General features: G+C 33.6%; 1 protein-coding gene across 1 annotated transcript in view; it reads right to left on the reverse strand.

The window, feature by feature from the left end:
- Positions 1-13,848, reverse strand: part of MACROD2 (mono-ADP ribosylhydrolase 2) — a 2,132,804-nt gene that overhangs the window by 76,822 nt on the left and 2,042,134 nt on the right. Inside the window, exon 13 of the mRNA XM_036009551.1 lies at positions 9,233-9,310. Coding sequence (XP_035865444.1) covers positions 9,233-9,310 — 78 coding nt within the window. The remainder of the gene's footprint in view (positions 1-9,232; positions 9,311-13,848) is intronic.

The following is a 13,848-nucleotide window of genomic DNA, read 5'->3' on the forward strand; positions in this document are numbered from 1 at the left end:
ACAACTGAAATTCTTTCTATCTTTGGTGGCATATGAGGATATATCTCCTGGTAGTTTCTAGTCACATTTACATTTATTTATTGGGAAGATGATATTGAGAGGGAACCTTCACTATTTATTGAGTGAGCCTCATTATCTATCTCTGTGGATATGGGGAATTCTCAAGGTTGTTGCTGAGACCTGAACTCATTATTCATGATCTGTACAATGAAGGGGAAGAGTCAAAGCAGCCACTCTGTATTCTTGTGTGTATCCAGTCCTACTGCTCCACTTGATAAATTTTTAGAGGAATTCTATCAGGAATAGGAAGATCACAGTTTAACAGGGCTGGGGCTCTGCTGATATGGTGGGACCGCTGGAGGAGGCAGCCTGTGGCTGTCGATGAGTGGTAGGGTTTTTCTCTGTGACTAGAAAGGACTGGCACTTCACTTTGTGGATGAGAAACCACTGCAGAGATTTTGTGGAGTATTTTGCTTCCCTGGCATTTCAACCATGTGTTTACATATTTTAACAACCATTGCTTGAAATGGAAATACATATATTTTCTTCTCTCTATTTTTTCTTAGGAAAAGTTAGTATAAGAATAGGGGGAAGAAGTGAAGTGTGCAGCTCTGAAATCCAAGAATAATTATATATGCTTATATGTGACCTGGTCCAGGTCACACCCTGGGCCAGAGTGTGACATATTACACAGAGGAGGTATGTGTGAGTCCCTTGCCCCACACCCAGGTCTGCTGTGTGTTAATGATGACTCTAGCCCATCTGCCTTTCTCTTCTGTGCACTCAGACGTTCTACATTCTATCTTGCTTCCTTGACCCCACAGGGCAAGCTTTATGCTTGCCTCTCAACATTCAGTCTAGTTGAATTCCACCCACTGTTCTTTGTCCTAATCCCTCCTGGCAGAGAAAACAAAAGAACATAAAAGATCCCACAGTTTATATGTATTTTTTTATATAGTGAACTCAATCATTCATATTAATGGGAGGGGACCATTAGAACAGATAATCCAAAAATTCATTCACTTTTCTATAGAACTAGATCACATGATTGTTTCTTGGAGCGCTGGTAATTAAGTTTGTCCCAAGCTAATGTTTTTATTAATTTGCATAAAAATTGATCTAGGAGCATCAATCTGGAATTAAACATTTCTAGAGAATAAACCTATACTCACTTTGCAAATGCACTGTTTTTAACCAATAGCAACAACAATGTAGCTTTAGCGTTTGTAGATTATTAGATGGTTAGATCTTAGTAAGAACAAAGACTTTGTTTCTTTGATGCTTGTATTAAAGACAATAGAAATTGTGTTCTTTTGTTAAACTTAAAACTTGATTGCTGCTGTTTTTCAAAATTGTACTTTTACCATGTCTAAAACCACCCCAGATTAAGAGCAAAATTTTGATTAGAGTGCATTTGATTATTTTTTAGTCATCCTTAGTTTTCTCTGAGGGCAAATAAAACTTTTCTAATGTACATTATTCTAAAATTATTTTTCTGTATTACAAAAGAAAGGCATTTTGCTTATAGAAACACTAAAAATGCATGCAAATATTGATAATTATGGATAATTTTACAATTAAGGGATGGCCACTGTTAACATTGTAAACTGCTATCATTCGTGTGTGTATATGCTGGTGTGTATATGCTGTGCATATATATATAAATATATGTACTGCTATATGTGTGTCTGTGGTGTGTCTGCGTATAGACACATATACAGAAATACATACATGCATGCTGTAATCAAAATAAATTTATACTTAAATACTTGTTTTCTTAGCTTATATTTTTATAAGGATCTTTTTACACTGTCTACAACTTCTTCAGAAGTCTTACTTTTAAAAGATGCATTATTTTCCACACTATGGATAAACTTTGGATGTTTCCTTTTTTGCCATTAAATGTATTACAATGAACATTTTTGTGAATAAATATCTCCATACTTTTGATGAGTGTTATTTTAAGATAAATTCATTAAGTTCTTGGATCAAAATATAAACATTTCACCTTCTATTAGATTTTGTCAAAATTCCTGATGAAGAGATTGTATTCATTAGTCTCCCACTAATGGTGTTTAAATACCCTACTCATACTAATTCTATGTATTTTTAATCCTACTTAAACTTTTGATATTCCAAAGGAAAAGACTCAGAAAACACTGAAATCAAGTTTTGTCTGCAATTCCTTAGGTAATAAAGAGATAAGTCATGTCTTCATATTTATAATGACTATATTTCTTCCTTGTAAATGACAATTGAGTTCTGTGCCCATTTTCCTCTTGGGTTGTTTATTTTCCTTTTGGATTTATGAAGTCTTTACATTTTTTAATAAAAATTAATTCTTTGTCATTTAAGCTGAGAGTACTTCATCCCAGAAGCTTTTCTTTAGAATATGATTATAACCTTTTTTATCATGTCAAAATTATATATTGAGATTTAGCCATTTCTCTCTTTTATGGCATATATTGACATATACATACACACACATTACAGACCTGTGTGTATTTTATACAGTCATGTCTGTGTGCATATAATCATAGCTCAGAAAGGAGTCTATTTCAAAATTTAAAAAAGTAGTCTTTGATTCTTTTAGTCTAGTAATTTTATAGTTTCATTTTTATATTTCATCCTTGCTCCTTCTAGAACTTAAGCTGGTATAAGGGATGAGATTGGGATTCAGGTTATTTTTCCAAATGGTCAAATAGTTGACTTAGTATCATTTATTCAATCATCTGTTTTTGAAATGTCAGCCTAAATATGTAGTGAAATCCCATATCTCTTTGGGTATATTTCTAAACTCTTTATTTTGTTTCATTGATCAGCTTGTCCATTTCTACACTGTTAATCACATTTTTCAAAGATTATATGTCATTTTTAGTCTATTTATGTTGTCATTGGCTGATAATATCATATCTGTGAATTCCCCATTACATTCCAATCAAATTTTATTCATATTGTATCTTTGCATATCACCTGACACGTAAAAAAAACACCATTGTTATATTTAATCAGGGATTTAAATTTTATTGATATAAAATGACAAACTTTCTCACTTGAGACTTTTTGCTAGAAGCCAATTGAATAGATTCAAGGTAGTTTTTTATAATTTATTTTTATGTTCATTTTCCAAATATACCTTTTTATAACTTTATATTTTTATACCATTAGTATTTCATTGAAATTAATTCAATGTGACTGGTGTTAACACTTAATAAAGTAACCTAATTACATGTACTGTCATAACTGTTTGCATGTGTTTCTGTCATCTTATTTGATATGTTGTGTTTGTGTCACACTGCCACTTTTTATTATTATTTGCATTACTGACTATACTCTCATGTATTGTATAATCTTTTTGGAAATTTAGAAAGTAAGATATATTACTTCAACTCTATTGTTATTAAATTCTATTTGTAACTACCATAAAAATTTTCAAAATTATTCTTAGACTTAAGAATAATTTTGGCAGAACCCATAGCATGGTAGGACTTTCAGTTTCTGTACCTCCATGGATGTCAGCATTGTGGGCAATACCCCTGATCCTCACCATTATCTTTGTTTTATAAAATGTGTACTTCTTTTTATTTTGTTCTCCCTCATTTCCTTCCTTATTACCTTCCATTTTCCTATTTTATTTTATAAAAATGCAACATAGAATAATTTTACTCAAAATGAACACAAAAAATATGCAGAGCTCAATTAAATGACCAAAAGCAAGTAGAAAATCTATATATTCTTATGATAACCATCAAATTCAGAAAGAAGCTCAGCTCACAGTCCAGCCAGTACTTCTTCTCCATCACCAAAGTTTAATCAATATCAACTGCCTTAGTAGTAACTGCCTAGATTTTCTTTATACTTTTATCATCTGAGCACACCTTTCTAAGTGTTATAGTTATTTTTTCTGCTTCTAAAAGTTGATATAAATGAACTGTACAACATACATGCTTTTGTGCCGTCTTTAGTTTCATATTATGTTTGTGAGATTCATCTATGTTTTTGCCTGCTATATTTGTTCCTGTTTATGTAACTTGTCCTTTCCTTTTTCCTTTTCCTTTTCCTTTCCTTTCCTTTCCTTTTCCTTTTTCTCATTATCACTGATGTTGAGCAAGTTGATGATGATGTACTTAGGTATAATTTCCTTTATATATTTTTTTTGTGTTTTGGGGTCATAGAACTTCTTGGATGTGTGGGTTCATAGTTTTCATGAAATTTCTGAAAAATTTCAGCCATTATTATTTCTTTCTTTCCCCTGTTTCTCCCTCCCATGCCTGCCTTAGAGATTTCAATTTATGTATATTGGGATTGGCATTACTCTTGGAGTTGTTCTATATCTCTCTGATGGCCTTTTCTTTTTCCTCAGTCATTTATTCTCTCTGTGTCAATTTGAATCATTTCTATTGCTACAGCTTGAAGTTCACTAACCTTTTCTTTTGCAGTGTCTAATCTGCCATCATTCTTATCAAGTATGATTTTCCTCTCAGCCACTGTTTTTTTTATCTCTAGAAATTCAATTTGTGTCTTTTATTTCCACCCTGCTCCTCTAAATATGAACAATGCTTTTAGCTTCTGGAAGCTGTGAAATACAATAATAGTAATTTTTAACACGATCTTTCATATTGCTACTCTATCTGTGCCACTACTAGATTAATTTATATCAGTTGATTTCTTCTATTGGCCATATTTTTACTTCTTGAATTAAAAATTGGGAAAATTCTGAGATTTTACCCCATTTGTGAATTAATAAGTTAGCTAACCACCATTCCATGGCTGGTGACAGAAGAGAGACTTGCAGCCCAGGCATAAAGGACAGTTTATTATTCAGAGCAATAGCAGTAGCCAGACTACTTGTACTTGTTCCCTGAGCCTCAATTCGCTTTGAGTGATCAAGTGATACTTTCACACTCAGTGTGTTGTATTATATGAGAGAACCTAAATCTTAGCCAACTTGAATATTTCATAATAGATAGTATGCATGTCTGTCTCTTGGGAGAGGGGCACTATTTTTATCTTCCAAGACAGTTTCTTTATCTTCCAAGACTGTTCACTTTAAAAACATCCTTAAAAAGGTGAGTTAAAACAAGGGCAATCAGGGTTTCTGCTGGTAAAATACGCAAAGACATAAGAGACGCATGGATATTTGTCTTGCAATACTTCTTCTCATGCCCAATAACTTTGTCAATTAATCTTATGGGCATGAAATATATTTATATTTCTACAAATAATTTTGATCTTCATTCTGGGATCAGTTAAGTTATTCACAAACAGTTTCATCTTCTCAAATCTTGTTTTTAAGCTGAATTGTGGAGCATTTCACAGCAGCAGTATAGCAGCATTTAGTATATTGCAAGTTCTGGTCCACTACTGAGGCAAAATCCTTTTAAGCCCTCTATGAATTTTAGGTTTTCCAGTCTGGCTTATGGGAAGTGTCATTCCACTCAGCCCTGTGGAAGCTTCAGGTATCATTCCCTCAAATCCTTTAGTGTTCCTTATTCAGCCTCTCACACATACACTGGTAATTTCCTCTCAGGTATGGACTGATCAGGACACAACTGAAGTCTTGAGAGATTCCCTTTATACATCTCTAAAGAGTTACCTCTTTTGCCATGGCTCATGTGGCTCAGTGGATTGAGAGCTGGCACAGGAACCAAAAGGTTGCTAGCTCAATTTTGGTCATGACACATGCATGGGTTGCAGGCCAGGTCCCCAGTTGGGGGTGTGCAGGAGGCAAACAATCGATGTTTCTCTCACACGTTGATGTTTCTCTCCCTCTCTTGCTCCCTCCCTTCTCCTCTCTCTAAAAATGAGTAAAAAATCCTTTTCCCTGCACTTTGGGCTGGAATTCTCTCCAAGCGTTTATATGGAACATCACAGGACTTACCTCATTTCCTGACTTAGGTATCACAGAGACATCAAATTTAAATGTTAATTGGTATTTTTATTCTCCATGACAATGGAAAGACATTAGCACACTTATTTACCTCATTCTAATAAATACAGTTACTGTAGCATATTTTAATTCTAAGTATATCTTTGGTTAATTTTTATTTTTCAATCATAGTTTAAGTATATCTTAACCCTAAGAATACATTATTATTATTATAATCATCATTATTGATTTGTGTCATTAATACTCATTCAGACTTACTCAATAATTTACTTTGTTCTCAATTCCTTCTTTCATCTTTGACTTTCTAACTGGACTTGGTATCATCCTACCTTAAGAACACCAGAATTCTACAGTGATAAACTTCTATTTGTCTGCAACATCCTTAATTAAACTTTATTTTAGAAACATACATTTTCCTTGTGTTTAGAGTTTGGGTTGGTACATATTCTCTGGTACTGTCTTTTTATTTCCATCCTATCTATTGGAATGTCAGCTGTCAGTCCAATTATTTAAAGACTGGTTTTTGGATGTTCTCTTTATCTTTAATTTTTAGCAATTTTACTATGATGGGCCTAGCTGTGGATTTACTTTGCTTAGAATTCAAAGGACTTTTGAAACACGTGACTTGATATCCTTCAATAGTGTAGGAAATTTCGCACTGTAATTTTTTCAAATGCTGCTTCTGTGGCAAGATGATAGATGGACTATCATCTTATCTCCTATGTGTTTTCATTTTCTTTAGTGTTTGCCATCCAGTGTTTCTCTACTGTTTTTATTTCAGATATATTCTTATGACACAACTTAAAGTTCACAAATTCTCTTTCATCTGTGTCTAATCTTCTTCTAAACTATAAATTCATTCATTGAATTCTTCATTTCAGTTGTGGCATCTTTAGACCTTCTTTTCTTTTCCTCCTTTTTATATTTTGAATTTGCAATTCTCAGCTAAACTTTTCAGTTTTGTTTTTATTTACTTGTATTGTACATAGCTCTTGTGTTTTATAGCTTGTGCTTATAACTAATGTTTTCAGCCTACCACTCTTGGTTTGTTTTTCATGTTACCTTGCTTTCTTATTTATTCTGGCTATTTTTACAGGTATGCATGCTGAACATTGTATTTAACAGGTTATTTATGTAAATGATTTCAAACTTAACACCTGTTTTTAAATCTAATAAATATTTTACTTTTTTTTAGGTTCCTAGAGGGACTAGCCATCTCAGTTAGTTTTAATTTAATTTGGGGATTGAGACAATTTAAAGCTGGTCAGCAGTCTTTAAAAAAAATCAGAATTATCTTCTGGAGGGTGGGCCCCTTATAGTACAGGCTTCCCTTGTTAGGCTAGGTGAGTGTTCTAGGAACCTATCTGTATCAGTGTACCTGCTGGCATTATTGTGAGAGGCTGTATTTGGCTTCAGTGAATTTTTTTTAAGATTCAGTGCATTTGCTCATTTCACAATGGGTTGTTTACAAGTACACACTGCACTGAGTGTTCAGTAGTTTTTGACAAATAACAGCATGACCCTCATGCCACACCCTCCCTATTTATCCCATCTCACTACAAGTGACTTCTTTTTTGTTTTCCCAGGTGAAAAAAGTCCTCAAAGAGAAATGTTTTGCCCATGTGGAAGAGATGAAACAAAAAATGGCAGAAGTACTAAAAGGCATCAAAATCAACAAGTACAAAAACTGTTTTGCACAGCGGAAAAAACATCTCAATAGGTGCATTGCATCAAATGGAGAATACTTTGAAGGTGACTAAAATTTAAAAATGTAATAATAAATGCACAATTTTTAAAAATATTTTATTTATTTATTTTTAGAGAGGGAAGGGAGAGAGAAAGAGAGAGAGAGAGAGAGAGAGAGAGACATCAATGTGAGGTTGCTGGGGGTCATGGCCTGCAACCCAGGCATATGCCCTGACTGGGAATTGAACCTGTGACACTTTGGGTCACAGCCCGCACTCAATCCACTGAGCTACGCCAGCCAGGGCTAAATACACAATTTTTAATAAATAAATTCTGTTTGGGTCCCCCCTCACATCTTTCAGGTTTCAACCCAAGAAACAGGTGGTGTATCAGAGCCCCTGACACTTGGGCAATAGGACTCAAGACACTTTTTGAATAATCAGCAAACATCCTAAGGTAAAAACAGTTTCAAACTCTGAACTCACATCTCTGAATATCCATTTTGTTCCATAAGCTAGCCTGGCAATACTCTATCTTATTAGCTCTCTGATGTCTTTAAATAGACTCCTGCTCTTTCTAAGTTGTCTGGTTGTGTTCATGAAAATAATGAAGTAATAGTCTAATTTATTTAAAATTTCATTACTGGTAGAAAATGTGTCTCCTTTCTCATTCAAAAACAGATACTATAATTTTCAAAGGTAAAAGCAAACATTTAAGATATTTTTATTCTAATTCGAAACAATTGTTTCAACACTTTTGTGCATTTAATGTCTCTTATGATATAGTCCTACCAAACTGTGCTTTTCTTAGTCTTGAATTTTTCCTTCCATTCTATATTTATTGTTCTTGCACAGGCCTCCTGTTGGTTTATTCAGAATGAATACTTGAGTGGTATATTTCCTTAATTTTTGTGTTCCTGAGAAAATATTACTTTTGACTTCATGCATGAATAATGACTACACTAAAAATAGAAACTGTGTTCTTTAGAGCTCTGGAAATGTTACTACATTTTCTTCTAGGATTTAGAGTTGTTGTAAAGCAAGCTACGGGTTATCTGATTTTGGTAATTTTGCTTGTAACCTGATTTTGACTTTTCTATTTGCTTTGAAAGTCTTTATCATTGATCTCCAGAAATTCCATTAGCCTTTGTAGGTTTCTGTTCTCCTTTGTGTTTTCATTATCTTTCCCCATAAATATAATGTGTAAAAATATTTTGTGTTTTGGATGAAGGAACTGGTTTGCATTAGGAAAACTTTTTTTATGTAATTTTTCTAAAGATTGCTTCATTTCTGTTTGTTCTAGTCTCTTTTCCTGGTATTACAAAGATATGTAGATTTAATCTCCTGGATCTATTTTCTATATGTTTCATATTTTCTTGTTGTTATTATATCTTCATTTCAGGAGTTGTAAACCCAATGCCTACAGAATTCAGGCAGGTAACAAAAATCGATAAAGCCAGCATAGCACACATATAATGAGTGGTAAGGATGGAGGAGAACAAATGCACCTTCTAAATTTGACCACTACTAATCACTTGGTATTGAGCGCTAATAAATTATAACCAGATTCCATTTTTCCAGGAAAACTAAAATCTGAGTTTAAAAAAATATAATATTCTTAAGGAGAACAGCACTGAAAAAAGACCTCATTACTTACCATTGGGATTATCTTGATCACACACAGCATGATCTGTTACTTCACTGTCTTTTATAATATTATCATCTTTTGCAGATTCTGACACAAGAAACAAGTAAAACATCTAGTCATTATTTTCAACCAGGAAATAGAGCAGCTTCCAGTACTAACATGATTTATGTTTGGGGATAGAATTTATACATTTTTAAAAATACCATTGAAATACTTAAATACTTTCACCAAGAATGCACTTTCCTGAAAATGCTACATGAGATGTCAGCACAAAGTTTGCAAGATAAAGACAGTAAAGTTGGTTGGGACATTTTTTTTTTCAACAAAGAAGAAATATAAGCAAGCTTTATGCATCAGTGAAAGTTTTAGGAGAATTGTGCAAGATAATATGAAAGGAACACAAAATAGAGAATATTAAAGGACTAGCTAATATTCATGTTCTTAATGCTTCCATTACTGTAGTTGTTAATATAGTGGGGGCTTGAGTCCTTGAAAAAGCCAGAAGTAGACATTTGAAATTCAGTAGTAATTAAGTTCACCTTCCTTAGGAACTCTACCAGTAAAATAATAGCAAAGGGTGGATGCAAACCTTCTGTTCTGTGAAATTTCATCTTCACTCTTGTTTAGCACATTTAAGCATGGGATCAGCATAAGTTCATATGATATATTTAACAGTGGCTAAAAGGTTTCCTATGACTGTGTACTCTTGTAAAGCTAGAAAGGACCCCCTGTTAGAAATTTGAGGCCTCTCTGGAGGCTTCTTAAAATACCATCATAAAGAGCATACGAGTTGGTTAAAAGGAAGATAAAAAACAGGTCTTTCATTTATTCTACAAATATTGATTAAGGGCCTGCTCAATGCCAGACCCTGTTCTTGATTCTGTGGAGTCTATTGTAAATAAGATGCCACATTTCTGCCCTCATAGAGGTTTCAATCTAGTGGACATTTTTCATGCAGCTGAAAGGATGATAATCCAAAGATAAAGAAAACCATGAGCTAATCTTACATACATGTGCCATGAAGAAAACTGGGGATGATAGAATGGCACTTCTATAACTTACAAATGGGCTCTCTACTGAGTTCATATTGCTCAGTTGCATTTTAGTTTCTTAACAATGCAGATTTAGGTGGAATCTAAAATAAATCATTCTTTATTGTCCTTTCCCTCTCTTCTTTCTCACTCCACAAACTAGGAGATAGCTTTGAATGGCATAGTTTGGAATATTTGAGCAAATTTGTTTCTCAAACATACTATGAACAACATTTGATGGATAAATGTGAAATCTGAGTAGTTAACACATGATTCAGATTTAATAACCAGTGAAGCAAGTATACACCCAACGTGTATGGTTTTAGTTACCTTCAAATAATTCCCCCAAGGCAAATATTTAATTATCTGCACAGCTTCTTATTTCTTTCTGAGACTTACAATAAGTTTCAAAATCCAAATTTGGAAGCAAAACTAAGCATAGATGCATTTTCCAAACTGTTACTGCACTCATGTCAAATTGTTTTAAACCAGCTCCCATTAAAATATGGCTTTTTAATTTTGAATCTATCGTTTGAATGCTTTTTTCCACATTAACACTGAAAATAAACAATGATTGAAAAAGTTACTATGTGGATCAAGCCAAATTTTAGTTTTAAGAGTGTTTTAGTTTTACTTGTTTATAAAAATGGTAAAATGCAATATCTAGTAATGCTGCACTGCATTGTATACAAAATTATTATTTATCATGACAAAAAAAGAAAATATACCCAATATGTATGGTCAGTAAAAAAACTTATTATTTCTATGTATGTTATATAAATGATCATGAAAAAATGTAGTTGGATATAGTAAATTTTTGCAGCACTTTTGATTCACATTTTATTTAATTCTAAAATTTATCAAGTGGCAACGTTAAGAAAAAAAGTAAGGTTATCACCTAATTCTGAGATTCAGTCAATGTTATTTTAATAGCAGAGAACTGGAATTAAATTTATATGTACATTCTGACATTCAAAGTCTTTAAGGTCAATATCCTATCAAAGAATGTTTTTCAAATGCAAATATTAAATCCAATAATCAAACTAAGATTCTAAAGCTAGGTTATCTTTTAAGATTAACAAGAATAAATAATAAATACATTCATAAATTTTAAAAATCTCCTCATTTTTAGAAAGTAAAAGAAAATTTAAAATAGATTAAAACAAGAAAAACATGAAACAGAAATTTCAAAAAGTAGGGTTTTAAAAAATTTATTAATTTTTTTTTAGAGAGAGAGAGAGAGAGAGAAAGGGAGGGAGAGGGAGAGAGAGAGAGAGAGAAAGAAATGGCACTTTGTTGTTACACTTTTATGCATTCATTGGTTGATTCTTGTAAGTGCTCTGACCTGGGATTGAACCTGAAACCTTGGCATATCGGGATGATGCTCTAACCAACTGAACTAGCCAGCCTGGGTTAAAAAATAGGTTATTTTTAATGCAGTCAATTACATAGGTCCACACAGACTAGTATAATACACGTATAGATTTAAGCTGTGATGATAAATGATGAAACTATTGAATTTTTAATAAATATATCTAAACTATAAATCAAAATATATGTGATTTCGTTCAAAAATATCCTCTTACAACAAAAGTTCTTAACCTTAGGGGATCTCTGAATATACTCTAGGGGTTCACAAATTCTTTTGAAATAAGATGCAAAATGTGTGCGTGTATTCATTCATATGTTCATTTTTCTGTGAGGAGATAGCTTCCATCTTATTCTCATAGGGACCCATAATGCCAACAAGGTTAAAAATGACTATAGATATTCATACCCTAATGCCAGTGACACTGTCATCTTACAAAAATTTTCTAGGACTATCATTGAGCAGCTAGCTACAGAATTTGATGCCTACTCCATTAATTATCAATGATGGCAATTCTTGAATTCTTAAGAAAGATTTGGCTTGAGGTAATAGACAGAAATATGGAGATATGTTTAATAAATGAAGAAGATACTTCAACTCACAAGAAACAAAATTAGATTTGACTATAATGTAAAATATTGCATGGGTAATTAACTGTCTTTGAAGGCATTTTAAGCCAGGAGGTGTACAAAAACCACCTAGTAAGAGAGGTCGCCCCTGATGTCTGTTAAAGTACTGGCAGGAAGATATTTTGGTGTAAAAGTGCTAATGGGTCTGAACAAAATAGTAAATGCTATATAAAACACGTACATATAAAATATTCTCACCCTGTAACATGTAAACATCCATACATGAGTACCTTAGCTTGATGTAGAAGTTGCACAGAAACACAATCACCTGGATTTTCTTTGATTTTTGTGAACTGATTCAAGTATACCAAGCAAAACAACATTTATCCTGTCCTATTTTATTTGAATCACTGGCTTAGTATGTGAAGCAATGAGAATGCAGTAGTTTTTCCTTTATCTGAAAAGTTTCTTTGTCCACAGTAACCTGGAGTCTCCACAACCAATTCTGGTCTCATCAAAACTCTGCAGTGACTATGCATCTATATAGGAAAAATATATCCTGTAATGTGGTCCCAGAGTATTCAGATGGCCATGATCTGAATTGTGCTTGGTTCCATGAAGCTGGACATACAAGGCTAAACTATATTTACCTGAGAAGTAACCTGGTCCCAGGACAATACATTGCCTTGAATGCTGGGAGGCCTGATGAGTTAGGCCAGTCATTTGTCTGGCCTAACTCATTTGTCTTCAGTATGCTCTCATTAACCCCCATTGAAATGCAGCCAATCACTCCCAGAGTTATTGAATTCAGGTACTAACAGTCTTTGAGATGCTGCTAGGAAAACTACCATCATGCACCACTAACATATTTCAAATATCAAACAGTAAATATGTGCAAACCAGCTCATTCCTACATTGGGGGAAATATTCATCTGTAGGCTATTATTTGAAAATATGAGCAGATAAGAAAATCAGTCATGCTGGCATGGGCAGTGGCTTGGGGTTGGGATTATAAATCTAGCAAAATCCATTCCCTTTACATAATCTCAGTTTCTGCACCTACGAACTGAGGGTTTTGAGTAAGATAATCTCTCTCAAATACCTTACAATGCTAATCTGCTTGATTTGTTCAAATTATCTTTGTAGGGAATACTTCTCTGTCAACATTTCTAGGCTTCCCTCATTAGCACCTACCTCACTTGGACAGTTTTCATTTTATTTATAAAATAAAGCTTAACAATGGGGGAAGCAGTGTCATGCGACTTCGGTGCCACACTGGCCATCGTTAAGTCTGCAGTTCAAGGAAGAATCATCACCATGTAAAGCAGAACAGCTGGATATAAAGCTGTGCTGGACCACGATGGAAAAAGACTTGCTTAATTACCCTTTCCATCAAGTTAATTTTTCCCCTTTGGCAAAGTAAACAGAGGCAAATCTGCTCTTGTTTTGGTTGTCTGTGACCTGCTATCCTTGACTTCCATTCTTCTGATTTCTTTCTATTCTTGCCTCCCTCTGCCTTGCTAGGCCTCCCACCAGAGGCTCTCTTGACATCATTAAAAAAAATCCGACCAAGCCAGAGGCATGAAAAGTAGCTATGGTTCTAAGTATGAACTGACTTGACATTCTATTACGGGTTCATCTCTAAATCAGGAATAA

This window comes from Phyllostomus discolor, chromosome 9, assembly GCF_004126475.2.
Source record: "Phyllostomus discolor isolate MPI-MPIP mPhyDis1 chromosome 9, mPhyDis1.pri.v3, whole genome shotgun sequence".
Taxonomy (NCBI): Eukaryota; Metazoa; Chordata; class Mammalia; order Chiroptera; family Phyllostomidae; genus Phyllostomus; species Phyllostomus discolor.